The sequence below is a fragment of the Antechinus flavipes genome, chromosome 1 (genome assembly GCF_016432865.1).
Source record: "Antechinus flavipes isolate AdamAnt ecotype Samford, QLD, Australia chromosome 1, AdamAnt_v2, whole genome shotgun sequence".
NCBI lineage: Eukaryota > Metazoa > Chordata > Mammalia > Dasyuromorphia > Dasyuridae > Antechinus > Antechinus flavipes.
Window position 1 is genome coordinate 206,389,791 of NC_067398.1, and position 18,360 is coordinate 206,408,150.

The following is an 18,360-nucleotide window of genomic DNA, read 5'->3' on the forward strand; positions in this document are numbered from 1 at the left end:
ATACTGACAAGCTAGAGTTTGGGGCTCAATTAGCATAAATCTACTGAAAAACATCTATTTCACTAGCAGAATACTAGAGAGTTTTATCTAGCTCACATATGTTCAAAAAATGTCTGATCATTTATGTGGATTGAAATCTTGATATAACTAAGCTATAATGCAAAAAAAAAACAAAAAGGGGGGGGGAACGCAGCAGCAGCTAATGTGAAGTGGGGAAGAATTGAGAGGCTAACTTTAAGAACGGAGATGATTAATACCACTATATTTTGCCCTGTTGGACTTCATCTGAAGAATTGTTGCTTATTTCTGAATATCACTTTTTAGGAAGGACATTAATAAACTGGAGAATATCCAGAGGTTAAAGGGTTTTGAATGAGGGTAAATTGAAAGAATTGGACATATTTAGTCACAAGAAAATATGAGCTGGGAAGCATGTCATAATAGTTGTTTTCAAATATTTGAAGGGCTGCTTTATTGAGAAGGATTTAGACTTGTTATATACACTTCCAAGGGGCAGGATCAGAAACAATAGGTGGAAGCTACAAAGGGGGTCTTTTAGGTAAAAGGTCAGGAAAAACTTCCTAACAGTGAGGGCTGCCTAAAAACCTTGAGTAAGGATAGGCTCCAAATCTCAAATTCTGGGATTCTATAGAATAGAGTTATTAAGGATGAATGCTTTAAGGTATAATAAAAGCCAAACTACATTTTTATTGTACAGTCCATATAGACAGAGCCCTGTGAGATATACAGAGGATATCTTATTCTCTGGGGTTACTGGATGAAAAGATGATATATTTTACAAAGTCCTGAAAGGTCTTGAATTAACCTATAAATCTACACATGTCAATGGCAAGTATTTCCCCTCCAGAAATTACTTGGCATACATTTTTAGATTTACTTTTAGTAAATGAGATATTTGCTTCCAAAAGAATGTAAACTCCAGAAGGACACAGACTTTTATTTTTGTCTTAGTATTCATAATTCCTAGTATAGTGCTTGTCTCATAATAGGTACTCAGTAAATGGCTGTTGCCTTCAAAGCATATGTATTCAAGGTGAAACAGAGAAGCCCTAGATATGTATAATGAATAAATGACATTACCAGAAGGAGCCAGAAGGAAATTGAGTACTTTCAGGGACCGAAACAGTCTTTTCATCACTGCTGCTCATTCAAGGAAAGTGAGAGAAAAGAGAAAAACAGTTTGGAAGTGAATAAATGGCTAAGAAAATAGTCTCAGAATGTTGGACTATTATTTAGCCATTTAATTTCTCCGAGTCTCAGTTTCCTCACCTGCACAAAGCAGGTGGAGGTGGGGGTGGAAGTGAGGGGGAGAGTAGAGAGATAGCTGAGTATAAAATAGAAATGTTTTCTGTTTTAGGAGTTAGTTACTTCTAACATAAATACTGACTAATTGCTTTTTTGGGGGGAGGAATAGCTTTAACTGTTCAATTAGGCTACTGATATTCAAAAGCAAGAGCTTAAATTCTCATTTAATAATATTTCAGACTCAAATGTTAGAAAATATAGGTATTACCTTTAGAATGGAAAGAAATAAGACAGTCACATAGCGGCCAATTGTCTACTGGTTCATTCAAAATAACATCCTCTTCAAATATTACTACTGTGATGTATTTAAACAAGGAGACACGTTCAAGTATTTCCTTCATTGGTTTTGATTTGGATTTTTTTGCCATGGAACATATTCCAACCACAATCTGCCTTTCTGGTGGCTAAAAAACAATGCAAAAGGAAATTAAAATTAAAATCTCCATGCATACTGAAAGAAATTCCAAAGTAATACATTAATCGGGAAGCATTTTATAAAAATCAATTCTTGTCCATACATAGGTACTTACTAAAAACAAGTTTATGATTTTATTTTAGTATTATATATTGTGCGCTATATATTATACTAATTCACTAATATAGTGCAATTTTTATAAATTGTTATGGCACTGAATTTCTAAATTTTAGAGAAACCCTATAGTTCCAGTAAGAATAAATATATAAATATCTTGAAAGAATTATTCCTTCTAGTCTTGACAGAAGACTCACTTGCTAATAGTAATTCAATTTTCAGACTTTGCTTGTCACTTGATTCACTCTCTAGCCGTACAAGTTTGAGCAGACCATACGTTATATTAATGGCTAATTTCCTTCCAGTTTCCTTATAGCTGTTAGAAATGAAGAAGTCCACTAAAGCAGTTGATGTCCTCCTATTTTTTTTCTACTTAGTGATTTTTGGGGAAAAGATTGGATAAATACTAGCTTAGAGAAGGAAATCAGTATTTTTTAGTTTACAGAGCTGATTTTTAAAGGTATTAATGGTCTAAAAAGTGAAAAACAATACAACAGTATTAATAAATAATAATTTGTTATTGTTGCTGTTCAGTTGTTTCATGTTTCAGTTATGTCCAACTCTGTGACTATTTCACTTTTGCTTTTATATTCCTAGTACTTAGCACACATATGATAGGTAATTGGTAAATGAAGCCTAACATATGCAAACATGTCTATTTAAAAATCAAGACATCTGTAGTCAATTTTCTTGGGATTTCTAGACCCTCCTTCCATTACAAATACAAGTAAAACTGGCTTTCCAATTCTAATGATTATATCCCACCTAGAAAGATACAAAAGACAAATGCTGAATTTAAGCTAGTTATTGGCTTAAAATCCTTAAAGGGAAAGTAGTAAAGAGTTCAGAATAGCTGGACAAAATAAAAAGTATTGAAAAATTTGACTCTTTCAGGTTCCCCTTCCCCCAAAAAATACACAAAAACTTACAGAATCATCTTCCTCTTCTTCTTCATCTGCATGTCCATAGAAATGCTGAAAACCTCCAGGTTTGGCAGGATCTCCTAGCTCATCTGTTTCTCCCTCTTCAGTCCCAACAAAGAATCTAGGGATGTTATTTACTAGTTCAGGGATAGACATGGTCAGAAAAACTAAATGATCTACATGTGAACAGTAATTAAGTAAACAGTCTCAGAGTAGCACATTCTCCCAATAGCTGGGTGACACAAAGATCCTTTGCAGCTTGTTTCTGCTTACACAATCACTTGAAATTCCGATAAGAAAGTCAGCAGCCAAGTTGCTTTTTTGTTCCCAGATAGCAAGTCTTCATTGTTGACTCACTTTCAAAAACACAAAATCAAGGTTTCCCTGAGTTGGAAGTGTGTTCTTTTACCTAAGAAATAAAGGAGAATAGAAATAAAAGATTTGTAATGTTTAGTTGCAGAAAAAGCTATGACAGTGATGTTTATGTAAGTGTATAAAATAAGCTCATTGCAAAGTTTCTAATTCCTTTACTTTTAAAAATAAGAAATAAGCATTTTCTCTACTAATAAAATGAAGTTTTACCTTTAGTAAGGTAAATATACAAACTCTTAATTCCTTAATAGGAGCAGCAAGGTCATACAGTAGATAGAATGCTGGGTCTGGAATTAGAAAGACCTGAATTAAATCTGACCTCAAGACACTTACTAGTTATGTGATCCTCAAAAAATTATTTAATCTCTGCCTCAGTTTCTCTAACTATAAAATGGGGCTAGTAATAGTACCACAGGGTTATTGTGAAAATATATTTGTTAAAAGCACTTAGCCAGGTAAATGTTTATTTCCTTCTCCCTTTCCCCCTATAAATTTTACCAAATTTCCTTGAATTCATCTTATTCATTTCTTCTTACTATAATCTTCCATTATTTATATTATAATTAGTATAGCCAATTCCCAATGATAGAAAATATTTATGTTTAATCTTTTTCTGAAAAAAAATTTATTAACTTAAGTCTTTACCTCATTGTCAAAATCAGAAAATCTCTCTCTCTCCCAGCCAGAAATGAACCTTCTCTTATAAAAAATAATATAGGTTACTGACAATGGGTAAAAGCATATGCAATATTTTGCTCTCATATGGTCTTATCTTTCTCCTAAGAAGAGAGGATTGTCGATGGACAAGTGCCATTATTGGTTTTTCAGTTAGTCAGAGTTTGGTTTCTTTTAGTGATCTTTTCACTTCTGTATCCATTTATCCTATTTTAATTCAGTTCATGCAAATCTTCCCATGTTTCTCTAAATTTTTCATATTCCTCATTTCTTACTACACAAAAAATATTCTATTACATTTATGGAATCACAGAATTAGAGCAATACCAGGCTGAAATAGGTGAAAACCATTCCTCCTCCCGTAGTTTACATTCAATATTGGAGTGAAATGAGAAAATTGTATTTTTGCCTGTCAGTCAAGGAAAGGAAATTTTCTTAGCCATAGGCAGGAGAAAGATAGTCACCAAGACAACGTATCTTGATATGATTCCACAGAGGGAGGTTCCTTTGCCTGAATTGCCCATCATAATATACCAGTCAAGTTTAGAATCCCTGGAGCTTTTTCATGTCTACTTTACATTCAAGCAACTAGGAAGTAATACCAAAAGCCTGAGCCTTCAGTTCTTTGTATCAATTAAGTCTAGAAAATGATTTCAATAACATTTAAAGAAAACTAGTCCAATTCACAAAAGAGCAGGGATTAGAATACTGTTCCTAACATAAGAGATGAAGGGGAATGTATAGGTCCTTTAGTTCAGTCCTTTCATTTTACATAAGGATTGAGGCCAAGAAAGAAAACGAGACTTGACTTAGGTCATAGAAGTCATTAGCACAGATGGAATTCAAACCTATGTTATGAATCCAAAGCAAACATTCTTTCTATCACATTCACTGCTGAATGCTAGACCTACATATAGTTAATTTGCAGTATTTCATTAAATTCAGTATTAAGACTAGATTATCATTGCTTTCCCAGGTTGTTCAATTTATGTTCTCAAAGAAAGGTAGTGATCTTATACTTTTAAGATGCTTCCAACACTCTAATATTTTTCCTTCAAATTCCTTCATCTGTAAGTTAATATTAGTAAAAATTGCCTTAATGTCTTGAATTCACTACTATGTATGAAAAAGAAATACTAAAAGCAGCATAATACAATGGAAAGAATAGCATTGGTTCATGACTCCCAAATTCACACACAAAAACATGTGTGCATGCATGTTAAACACAAATATATAATGTACACATAAACATATAAATAAAATAAAACCTTTCATAGATTACTTTCTAGCATCCTTGCTGAGAAAATGGTATCATTATAGAAGTGAAGTTTGTTTTTATTTTATCTAAAGTGAAAACATAGCAGAAAAAGAGAAATATAGAAAGATAAATGGCAACTTAAAATAGAACCAAAGGATGATTAATACTTACATTCTAAAAAGATACAAGAAATCTTTGTTTATTAAGCATTTCACTGTTTTGAAGACTCAAAAAGAAAAAAGGCAAACATGGGACCTGGCTATGGGTTGATGCAGTTAAGTTTTTTTTTTTTTTTTTAAATAACTTTTTATTGATAGAACTCATGCCAGGGTAATTTTTACAGAATTATCCCTTGCATTCACTTCTGTTCCGATTTTTCCCCTCTCTCCCTCCACCCCCTCCCCTAGATGGCAAGCAATCCTTTACATGTTGAATAGGTTACAGTATATCCTGGATACAATATACGTGTGCAGAACCGAACAGTTTTCTTGTTGCACAGGGAAAATTGAATTTATAAATAATCCGGGAAGAAAAACAAAAATGCAAGCAGTTTATATTCATCTCCCAGTGTTCTTTCTTTGGATGTAGCTGCTTCTGATGCAGTTAAGTTTTAATGGAGTAAAGAAAAGGGAGAGGGGGAAAGGAATACACACTAGAGAAGAAACAAGAAAAAAGAATTTTACTAATCAAAACTGAGACATGTCAAAAAGTATAGAATATGGAAATGGAAGCAAGGAAAAGATAATTCCTTAAATCATCTGCCAAGACACAAACATGTCTCTTTTTCAAACTTATTTTTCCCAATTACATATAAAAATAATTTTAATATCTTTTTTTTTTTTAAGCTCCAGGGCAACTAGGTGGCGCACTAATTGTTAGAACACCAGCCCTGAAGTCAGGAGGACCTAAGTTCAAATCTGACTTCAGACACTTAATACTTCCTACCTATGTGATTCTGGGCAAGTCACTTAACCCCAATTGCCCCAGCAAAATAAATAAATAAATAAAAATAAAATAAAATTTTAAGCTCCAAATTCCTTCCCCCCCACCCCTTTCTTTTTACCTTCTCTGAGATGGGAAGCAATTTGATAGACTATGCATGTCAATCATGCAAAACATTTCCATATTAGTCATGCTATGAAAGAAAACACAGACAAAAAGAAAAGAAACAAATAAGGGAGGAAATAGTATGCATTCTGATTCAATCAATTGACTTTTCATCATAAGTCCTTTGAAACTATCTTCAATTATTGTATTGTTGAAAATCATGTAAGCCACTCACAATTGACCATTGTATAATATTAGACAGACGTCTTATTTGAATACAAACATAGCACTCTTTATAGAATCAAAAAAAGGACTGGAGAGATATTTGAGAGGTATCAATTGGTTATGGGTGGGTGTAATGAGCTGAGGCTTGAGTTGATGCACTGAAGTCCCAAGCACATGAGGATAAATGGTAATTGGATCATATTCTATTAATATATAAGCTTGGAGAAAGAATGGCCTCTGCCCACTCTTTGCGCAAGTCCTGATATGTTGTATAGGAAATGATGATTTTGGTGGGTGGAAGCAGGGGAGTGGAAAAGTAAGGGGAAGGAGAGACTGATTGCATTTCCATTGAGACAGTTTTTCAGCTCAGATCCTCCTCTGTTAGCTGGCTTCCTGTCGCAGCTGCCTATATTGCTATGGCAATCTTTCTTGCCCATATTGCTATCGCAATCCTTATTCACCTCTTCACTTCAATAAAGATTGAAGATTTTTCCCTTAACCTGAATTCCTGACTCCTGCTGATTTTAAATACGTGGTCATTACAATTGGCGCCCAAGCGTGGGAACCAACGACCCTACTTTCACTGAAGAAGTCTCCAGTGACCAGGAACTTAAGTGAGTATAAGACAAATAGGGAATTTATTTTCTTAAAGATTAAATTAGTAACCTTTTTTGGCTGAAATGGGACAGATCCTAGCTAAAGATTCTCCATCCCCCACTCCAAGCCCCCCACCTCCAGCCCCACCCAGGAGTGGTGCTATAGAAAGCCTACTTAAACTGATAGAAGAACAAGGGCTACTTATAACTTGGGAATAGGCAGCTAGACTTCTGGGTACATTAAAATGCACCTCTTCTTGGTTCTTAGAGGAAGAGCAAATCTCTCCAGATAATTGGGCATTGGTTGGTCAACAGCTCTCCGCATATTACAATGAAAATGGTCCTCATTCAATTTCCATCCAGGCATTCTATTTATACAATATGATACAGTTGGCCTTAAGATACCGCATAAGTTCTAGGAGAAAAGGAAAAACTCTAGGAATAGCCAAATGGGGAAGCCTGAGATAAAGGAGGAAGACAAAGAACAGATTAATGGCCATATCCCCACAGGGCATGGAGACTTAAGTGAGGCTCAAGGGCAGGGTGAATCTGAGGCAGCTTCAGCCCCACCTAAGGAGCAGGTAATTGACTCTCCTCCATCAAATCCACCCTCCAAGATGGAGGGAGGAGGGGTAGTGGGGGAGGCAGTGACAGCACCAGCACCTCCCCCCCCCCCCCCCCAGCATCCAGCTGCTCCTATGAGTAGATTGCAAAAGGGACTAATTAAGGCCAAAGAAGAAGGGGAAAATGTATCAGAATTTCAACACCACATTTTTCCGGTAATTCAACAGTTTAATTCTTCAGGTCAAGAAAGTAGAAGATACTCACCTTTTGATATAGAAATCCTCAAAGACCTGAAAAAAGCTTGCACTCTTTATGGGGCTACATCAGCTTATGTTAAAATGTTATTACAGAATTTGGCTTTTGAAATCTTGACCCCTAATGACTGGATATATATATATATGCATATGCATATATGCAAGACTATGCCTAGAACCCGGACAAAACTATTTGTGGCTTTCTGAATATAGTGAGCTCTGTAGGATACAAGCCCAACAAAATAATAAAAGTGGAGTTCATACTGCAATCACCTGTAACCTACCAACAGGTGTAGGTCCTTATGCAGATGTCGCAGTATAAATTAATTATTCTATAGCAGCATATGAGCAAATTGCTGCTAATGCTATCAAAGCATGGGCTTCTCTCCACAATAAAGATGACAAGGGTGGGGCCTTCACAAAAATAACACAAGGGTCAAATGAACCCTTTGCTGACTTTGCGGACATTTGCTGATAGCTATCACAAGAACAAATGGAGAAAATGCAATAACAGACATTTTGATAAGGCAACTTGCTAAAGAAAATGCTAATGAAGTTTGCAGAAGAATTATACTAGGACTGCACAAGAATGCTCCTTTAGAGGAGCTCATAAGACGCTGTGCCACAGTGGGCACAGATGCCTTTTATAGCCAGGCTATGATGCAGACTTCCCAAAATCCAAACATGGGAAGACAGAGGCCCTCCTGGCAAGGGACTTCCAGAGAGACTCGTAGATGCTTTCAGTGTGGAAAAGTAGGGCATCTGAAAGCTCAATGTTGATATAGAGATAGAATGGGAAAACAGGGTGGGAGAACAAGACCCAATACCCCATGTCCAAAATGCAACAGAGGCTTCCATTGGGCCTCAGAATGTAGACAGATTCAGGGAAACGGGATGAGGGGCCCAAGGCAAAAAACACTTGGGGCATGATGGCAGTCAATGGTGCACCCAGAGAGTGCCTACAAGTTCAGTACCTAGACATGACCAATCAGCCAGAAAGCCATATGATGGGAGAAGGGGATTACACAGTCAACCAGCCAGGAAGTAACCTGATGGCAGAAACGAATTACAATTGGGGAGAATACAGCTGTATGCAGCTGGGACAACTGAGATACCCCCTGGAGAGGTGAAATCTGTTCCTTTCCAGCCTATGGATCCCCTACCTCCAGGCACAGTAGGCTTGACCATTTCACCTCCTTTTTGTATGTACAAAACAGTGTCCATCCACACACTGATGTGGGAAACTGGGGAATGTGTAGATAATATCCCAGTCACTAATATTGGTAGACAATGTGTGACTTATTACCCAGGAGAAGTAGTAGCATCAGGTTTACTCATACAGACTCCTAATAAACAACCTGGTGATAGTCACCCAGATTCTGACTCCAGACCACAAAATCCAGAAATATACTGGACAGCAGCTGTAACAGCTGACTGACCTATGCTCACGATCTATATAAATGGCCTACCATTGGAAGGATTGGTAGACACAGGTGCAGATCGTAAAGTTATTAGAGGTGCCAATTGGCCCAGTCATTGGCCAAAGATTAAAGCAGACACTTATATGTCTGGAGTAGGAGGATCAATAGCAGCTGAAGTTAGTGCTGCCCCTATGAGATGGACTTTTGAAGGCAAAACAGGAGTTTTTACTCCTTTTATAGTTGAAAAAAATCCCCATCAATCTGTGGGGAAGAGACATTTTACAACATTGTAAGGTTAAAAATGAGTACTTCGGTTTTTTAAGCAGGGCTGCTGTTGAAGGCCTGCCAACACTTTCATCTGTTCTTATCCAATGGAAAACTGATACACCAGTGTGGACAGAACAGTGGCCCTTAGGTAGCGATAAAATTCAGGCCTTATTAGATATAGTAAAGGAGCAGGTGAACAAGGGCATTTACAACCTTCTCTAAGTCCTTGGAATTCCCCAGTGTTCGTTGTAAAAAAGAAATTGGGAAAATTAGAGGATGCTCACTGATTTAAGAAAAGTGAATGAACAGATGGAAACTATGGGAACTCTTCAGCCTGGACTTCCATCTCCTACTCAATTGCCTCTTTGGGTCATCGATATTAAGGATTGTTTCTATTCTATCCCTCTGGATAAGGAGGATATGAAAAGATTTGCCTTTTCAGTGCCCAGCGTTAACTTAGCTGAGCCTTATAAAAGATATGAATGGACACTTTTGCCACAGGGAATGAAAATCAGCCCCACTATGTATCAAATGTATGTTGCTGCTGCTCTTGCTCCAATAAGAAAAGCATTTCCAAAAGTTATGCTATTACTTTATATGGATGATATATATTGGGATGTGCACCTGAGGAACAAATGCTAGAAGCATGTCTACAAAAGACCATAGAAACACTAAGATACTACAAATTATACATAGCTGAAGAGAAAATTCAAAGACACGCTCCTTTTCAATATTTAGGATATGAAGTATACCCTAAGGTGCTTACAATACAAAAACTGTCCTTAAGAACAGAGAAGCTAAACACCTTAAATGATTTTCAGAAATTGATAGGAGATATCCAATGGATGCGACCAGTGTTAGGCTTGACTACCTATCAGTTACAACCATTATATGATATTTTAAGGGGAGACAGTGCTTTAAATTCACCAAGCCAGCTTACAAAAGAAGCTCAAGAGGCTTTGAGGGAAGTTGAACTGGCTTTATCCAATGTGGTTGAAAGAGTCACTCAAAAACCCTTGGAAATAACAGTTTTTGCCACACAAGAGGAACCCACAGCAGTCCTTCATCAAGAAAACAGTGTGATAGAGTGGGTGAACCTCCCGGCACAACCAGAACAAAGCCTTACTCCTTACCCAGTGCTTGTGGCTAGAATTTTGTTAAAGGCCATTAAGAGAGCAATACAATTATCTGGGGCAAGACCTGATAAGATATACACCTTTTACACCAATACACAAATTAATGTGTGTTGTGAGACCATTCCAGAGTGGCAAATTTTATTAGCCATGGCTCCAAATTTTACACATGGGTCTCCATTAAAGATAACCAGACTTTTACATAATTGTTGATGGATTCTTGAAGAAAAAGTTTCTAAAGTTCCTCTTAAAGGACCAACTATCTTTACATATGCGTCCAAACACAATAGTTGTGCTGTATATTCTCATGACTTAACTATAAAGAGAACAGTCAGAACTCCTTTTCAGTCCACTCAGCAGAACGCTCCTACACTGCCTCCAGGGAAGAACCCTGGTGGTTTGAGATCCAATGAAATCTGGCAAATGGATGTGACCCACTATAAATCTTTCGGTTGTCTGTCTTTTATCCATGTTGTGGTAGACACCTTTTCAGGATTCACTTTTGCCATACCAGCAAAAAGTCCGACAGCCCGAGTCGTCACTGAATTCCTCACGCAAGCATTTGCCATTATGGGTGTGCCACAAGCAATAAAAACAGACAATGGTCCTGCATACACCTCCAAAAACATTTTGCACATTTTTGTGCACAGTATAAGATTTTGCACACCGCTGGCATACCCTTTAATCCTCAAGGACAGGAAATAGTAGAGAGGAGAAACAGAGACATTAAGACGCTCCTCCAAAAACAAAAGAAAGGGGGAGCCACAGGTAACCCTAGAGAACTACTAAATCTAGCACTTTATACTATCAACTTCTTGATTTTTGACAAAGATGCACTGGCTCTGGCAGACAGGTTTTATAGCTCACCGGAAGGGCAGTGTCCAGTGCGAGCAGCTCCACTATCTTTAGATAATCGCCAGGTGATGTGGAGAGACCCAGAAAGTGGTGAATGGAAGGGACCAGATAGGCTAACTGCTTGGGGGAGAGGGTTTGCTTGTATCTCTACAGGTGCCAACGAGCTGTATTCGCCTTGTCCATCGCAGAGAGACAGAGCAGAACCTTGAAATAAAGGAGAAGACCCAAGAAACATCGGGTGGTTCTGTTGCTGATTGTGCTCACCATTGAAAGAGCGTGGCAGTTATGGCGTTTGACTCATGGACATAGAAAATCATTGGACTTCAAAACCCTCAGAAATCATTGGATTCTCTGAGACATTAGATTGTTGTAGGACTTTAAATCCCTCAGGAATCATCGGATTCTTTGAGACATAAGACTCAAAAGCACTCAGGAATCATTGGATTTTCTGAGAAATGATAAGACTGTTACAGGACTTCAAAATCTGCTGGAATCACTGGATTCCCTAAGACATAAAAAGACTTTTGCTGGACTTCAAAAACTTGGGAGGATCATTGGATTCCCTGATATGTGAAGCAATGGACAATAGATTGGTTTTGGACTATCTCTTGGCTGCTGAAGAAGGTGTATGTGTGACTACTGCTTACATACTCTCCTTCTAGGACTTCTGGCAATCTTTTACAACACAATGTTGATTTATATTGTTTGTTATACCGTTACTTGGGTGTATAATTCATGTTTGTTACACCATATCAAGCCTGCACTGACTGTGGGGAGAGTCATCACTAATAGCCTCTGCATAGTTGTTATGTGCTTGTGTAATACTTCCCATGCTGATGGGTTTGTGCATAAGACGACCCTTCAGCCCAGAAACCTGCTAGCAACTCCCACTTCCCTTTGGTGCTTTTCATCTCCCTTCCTGAGATGTCAGGGAGGGTGTGATTATCTCCTTTTTAGTGCTTTCACCTGACTTCCTGAAAAGTCAGGGGGGTCGTGATCACCTCCCCTTGGGGGCTCTGACCTCCCTGAGGAGTCAGGGATGGCATGATCACCTGTGTTCTAAAACAAAAGAAAGCGGGAGATGTAATGGGCTGAGGCTTGAGTTGATGCACTGAAGTCCCAAGCACATGAGGCTAAATGGTCATTGGATCATACTCTATTAATATATAAGCTTGGAGAAAGAATGGCCCCCGCCCACTCTTTGTGCAAGTCCTGATGTGTTGTATAGGAAATGACGATTTTGGTGAGTGGAGGCAGGGGAGTGGAAAAGGAAGGGGAAGGAGAGACTGATTGCATTGCCATTGCTATGGTTTTTCAGCTCAGATCCCCCTCTGTTAGCTGGCTTCCTGTCGCAGCTGCCCATATTGCTATCGCAATCCTTATTCACCTCTTCACTTCAATAAAGATTGAAGATTTTTCCCTTAACCTGAATTCCTGACTCCTGCTGATTTTAACTACGCGGTCATTACAGGTGGGTATGTCAATATACTAAAAATGGGATTTCCAGTTTAAAACTAAAACTTTCATAGGCTGTTTTGTAGCACAAAAAACAAAAGCAATTCACTTCCAGCCCTGACTTCTTTTATGGTAAGAAAAGATTAAGAAAAGCAAGTAGAAATGAAAAGGAAAAGTGGGAAAGAAGGTGGGCCTAGCAGTACCACATCTCAAACTATTAAATGTGTAGTAATCATTAAAAGGCAATAATCATTAAAACTATTTGGCATTGGTTATAAAAAAGGAATTTCAAAAATAATTGATCCATGAAACAGATTAGGTATCAAAGAGCAAAGCAAATGAACACCTGAAAAATGTAATAATTCAAATTACTGAAGTATATGAAAAAATAATTTAAAAATCTGCTGGAAATGATGAAAAGCAGTGGGGCAAGAATTAAGATTATAGAAGCATTTCATACCATATACTTCACGAAAGACCAAATGGATACATAACCTAGATTTTTAAATAATTAAAAAATAATTAGGAAAGTAGGAAAGGAAGTGCTTTTCACAATTGTGTATAGAAGAATTGACCAAACAGAGGATATAAATGACTATAGGAAATAAAATGAACAACTCAGGTAAATTAAAATAGAAAAACTTAGAATTGTCACATTTAATAGGAAAAAATTTGCAGTTTTTCTGATAAAGGTCTAATAACAAAGCTATAGTAGGAATTGATATAGATTTAAAAGAACATGGGTGGTTCCCAAAGAGATAACTGATCAAAGAATATAAATAGGAAGTTTTCAAGAGTAAGGCAAATTATCAATCAACTCTATGAAAAAATGAAGTTAGAATTAGGTGGTTGTTAACTTGGGTGCCAGGGAATCTTTGCAGAAATCTGATAAAGCTTTGGCAACCAACATGCCTGTGATACAAATATATAATAAGAACAATTGTCCAAATAAAAGTAGCCAGTCAATAAGATATTTTTAAATAAAGAAATGTAAGATATCATTGACTATATGAAAGAATATGATGAACTCCTAGTAATAGGAAAATATCAAATTAATCAATTACATTCATTTGACTGGCAAAGATGAAGAAAGGACTGGGAAGAATGAAATAAGAATAAGAGGCATTATAATACAATGGAAAGCAAATTGACCCTGGGGTTACAAGATACAGTTTCACACTTCTCCTCTGACATTTACAATGTAATCTTGCACAAGTTCTCTAGCAGTTTTAGGCTTCAGTTTCTTTGCCAATTAAAAAAAATAAGGTTATATAGTCTCAGTTCCCTTCATGATCTACAACTATGATTTTCTGAATGTACTGCTAAGAGTTCGAAAGAGATATTAAAAAGGGAGATTTTCTTACTACCATATTTAACACACACTTTTAAAACAAATCACACAACAGAATTATCTGGTTTTACATACAATTCTTTCCCCTCCCCCTATATATTGAAATCTTTAGGGTAGCTGATGACTGAGTTCATAACTAAAAAAAAAAAAAAAAAAAAAAAAAAAAATCATATCTAACAGTCTTTTCAGTATCCAAGGATATTAACTTCCAACTAGTGACTTTTATCCTGTAATCTCTAGTCCAAAGGTCATTCACTTTGGAAAATAGGAGTAGACTAAGAATTAAATTATATCAATTATTACCTCATCCATCTTAGCAGTTTTCTATCTTTTTTTTTGTTCCTTCTCTTTTCTTTGATAGTTTTAAAACCAGTTTTTCTCATCCTTAGTTTTCATTTCCAGTCTGAACTTATTTTGAACTTTAGCTTTTTAAAGAAATGAAATTTGTTTTTATATTCATTCTCTTTTCCTTTATCTCACTTTCATCATCTTTACAGAGTTTTTAAACTCTGTTTTTAAATATATAAACTGGCATTAGGCACCCACATGAGCAATTCTGCTTTTTCTCCCCAAAAGAATTATACTTTGAGTCTGCTCTCCCAAAACATAGGACACAAATCGCTTTTCCTGGTTTTCATCTCTTCTATAACTAACTCAGTTTAGTAAGCATTGCTTTTCCTACGGCTTCTAACATTTCAATTTCAGCAATCAGTTCTTCCTTATTAGCAGAATACAATTTTCACTATGTTTGTTCCTTCCTCTTTGGAATGATGAATAATCAAGGCAAGTCAAAGCAAATAAGAATTGGCTGATTTTTGGGAAAGGGCACCTTAATCCAATATGGGACATAGAAGATAAAATATACAATTTTAACTCCAAAAAGTTGAAAAGTTTGCAAACAAATAAAAACTGATAACAAAATTATAATTAATAAAGGAAAAAATTGTTATTAAGCACTATGTGTGAAGGACTAAAGATTCAAATAGAAAAGGTAAGACAGCCTTTGTTTTCAAGGTGCTCATAATTTAATCACTGAAAAGACTTCAGAAAAGTTCAACTTCAGGGCAGAGAATGACTGAGAAGTCTTAAAAGTGCAATGGTAGGATTGACAGCAATAACTAGGGAGTTATAAGGTTACATCATTATAAATCAGATAACTTGGGAGTCAAAAGTACAGACAGGAAGGGCATGTGGTAAGGCCTGATATTTCCCCCATTTCACAGAAAATAATAGAACTGATGACTCCCATCTTATCTGAGGAGTCTAAGAAGGTAAGCACCTAGGAAGGATGCTTAGTAGTCAGAGGTAGGGGCAGAGGAGGAAGACAGAGTCATCTTCCCATGACTGTGGTATTTCTCAGATTTCCCAGTTTGGATTCTGGGTGGTCTGAGGTTGGTAATTAGTAGAGAAAGGGAAAATATTTGCCTCAAATACCACAGATAAGAATCTGATGTCCGTAACATAGAGAAGACTGACACATACATAATATCAAGAGTAATTCTTCGTTGGATAAAGTGATCAAAGAATGTGAACAATATATTTTTGAAAGAAAAACTACAAATTATAAGTGACTTCATGAAGCCATGCCCCAAAAAACTAAAAAAAAAAAAAAAAAAAAAAAAAAAACCTCCCACTTCGTAAATTGGCAAATTTAAAGACAGTAGTAATAGCCAATATTGTGAATGTGTCAAGAAAAATGAAACACTAAAGATGTTAATTAGAAGGACATGCTATAAAAGAACATAAGCAAATAAATTTTAGTAAAACAATAATGAATATGAAACCCTTAATGGCTTACAAGCCTCTAAACAAATATTGAAAGCTAAATGAAAGTGAACCAAAGTTCATCTTCAACAGTGAAATAAATAATTCTGTAAAACAAAAAAACGTTTTTCCAGAATTCCAGAGATTCTGGAAATTCCAGAATAACTCAAAAAAGAAAATGAATCTGATAGAGAAGAAATTAGGAAGGAAAACATATCATAATTTATGACTTAATGAAGAAATGAAAAACTCAAATTAGAAGAGAAAAAATTTAAATCCACAATGGAGATTTTCACCAAAGAATATTGATTATATTGACTTATTTTCTGCTTTTAATTGAGAAGGAGGAAAAGGTAAAGGTAATGGAAGGATCATTGTAACATTTTTTTAAAAAGAAGTATGAAAGAGAACAAGAAAGTTCAGAAAGAAGCACAATCAAGGCACTTTTGAAAGTAATGTTTAATGTATAGAATATTATCTACGTTGAATAAAAACAAAATGCCATAAAGATTTATGGTTTTCTATAGAAGCTTCTCTGCCTTATGAGTGTTTAAATTTTTCAACAGTTTGCTCACATCACCACTTTCTCCCTTTATCTGTTATATTTATCCAACTCAAAAAAAAAAAAAAAAAAATAGAACATTAAAGTATCCATCACTGCAAGTCATATCTTTTTTGTAGTTTGGTTCATTTTTCCTGTGACTAAATGCCATCAAGGTATATCTTTTCTCTCCAAGTCATTTTCCACACAGAAGCCAAATGGATATTTTTAAAGCACTGGTTTTTGCCCTCCCCCACTTAAGAAGCGTCAGTACAGGTGGGACCAAGATGGTAGAGAACAAGTAACAACCTTGCCCTCCAAACAACTTCAAAATGCTTCAAATCAAATTTTGAAGCAGCAAAGTCAATAAAAGTTCAGAGCAAGATAATTTTTTCCAACCTAAGACAATTCAGGAGGTCAGCAGAGGAGAAGTTTGTGAAACTGGTGAAGGGTCTGACCCAGATTATGGGAGAAGCACCAGTAGAAGACTTTGAAAATGGCTGCTATAGCAAGAGCAGAGTCTGGAGCTATCAGTTAGGGATAATAAGAATGTCAGAAAACTGGTTAAAAAGAGATCACAAGGGACCTTCTTTTAGTACTAGATATAGCTGGTGCTGAATGGCAATTCAATTGCCCATATGCAGTTCTGGTCACAGTTCCAGAGCAGAGAGGAGCTTTTGTGGTTAGGTCACAAAGGATCCTCCTGGTCAAAGTTCCAAGATAGGAAAGAGTTAAAAGCTTACAGTTGAAGGAAAACAATAGTGCTGATCATAGCTCCACAGCAAAAGGAGAACAAGTGATTGTAGAAGTGACCAGGGTCCTTCCTAGGTTAAACACCAGAGGGCAAAGCAGGAGAACAATGACTGAAGCGCTGAACACTTGTAATCTCCCTAAATTAGCTCTGAAGATAACAGCATGAAAAAATATGATATTTGACACAGTGCCTCCCCACCCCTAAACGAGCAGAGCACAACTTTAACATAAAGTTCAAAGTCAGGAAATAGGCTAAATAAAATGAGCCAGAAAAATAAATAAATAAATAAATAACCTGGCTATAAAAAAGTAGAAGTCCAGAAAAATGAATATAAAAATAGCTACAATCAAAACCTCAAAGAAAAATACTAACTAGATTCAAGTCTAACAAGATCATATGGAAGAGTTAAAGAAAGGGCTTGGAGGTAGAATTACAACCAAGAATAACATTTAGCAATACTAAGTAAATTCTTTAGGGAAAGATGGATATTTATCAAAATAGAGAAATTTCAAGCATTTCTGAAGTGGAAATCTAACAAGACTCAAAATATAAATAATCATAATGGACTAAATAAAATTGATAATACACACAACTCCCAAAAAAGCTATAATTATTAGGATAGTCAAGAGTTGTCTATATGGAAAGAGGAAATGAGTGTGAATTATGTTTATGTTAATCTCAAAAAAAAAAGAAAGAAAGAAAGAAAGAAGAATGAAGGGATGAGAATGAGTGATACACTGGGAGAAGAGGGAAGGTAAAATGGGAAAAAAAATTTTCACACAGAAAAGGTCATGTGAGGAAGATCTTTTACAGTAGAGGCCAAAATGTGTAGTGTGTGTGCTAGGCAAAGCTTGAACCTTACTTTCATTGTAACTGATTCAGATACACTCTTTCTGTGTGTCTTTGACAAGCAAGGTGGCTCCAGAAAAACATGGTAACATATGAATTGAGGCAAAATGAAGTGAGATGAACTAGGAGGTTACTGTGCACAGAAACAATATTGTAATGATGTTCAATTGTGAAAGACTTTACTATCCTGACAAAAGC

At 36.2% G+C, this 18,360-nt stretch overlaps 1 protein-coding gene across 14 annotated transcripts in view; it reads right to left on the reverse strand.

Moving 5' to 3' along the window:
• PPIP5K2 (diphosphoinositol pentakisphosphate kinase 2) overlaps positions 1-18,360 on the reverse strand; it is a 102,987-nt gene that overhangs the window by 78,732 nt on the left and 5,895 nt on the right. For all 14 annotated transcript variants that reach the window (XM_051995114.1, XM_051995095.1, XM_051995059.1 and 11 more), the window contains exons 2-3: positions 2,788-3,190; positions 1,535-1,730 (exon numbers count right to left, since the gene is read on the reverse strand). In XM_051995114.1, coding sequence (XP_051851074.1) covers positions 1,535-1,730; positions 2,788-2,937 — 346 coding nt within the window. In that variant the 5' untranslated portion in view covers positions 2,938-3,190. The remainder of the gene's footprint in view (positions 1-1,534; positions 1,731-2,787; positions 3,191-18,360) is intronic.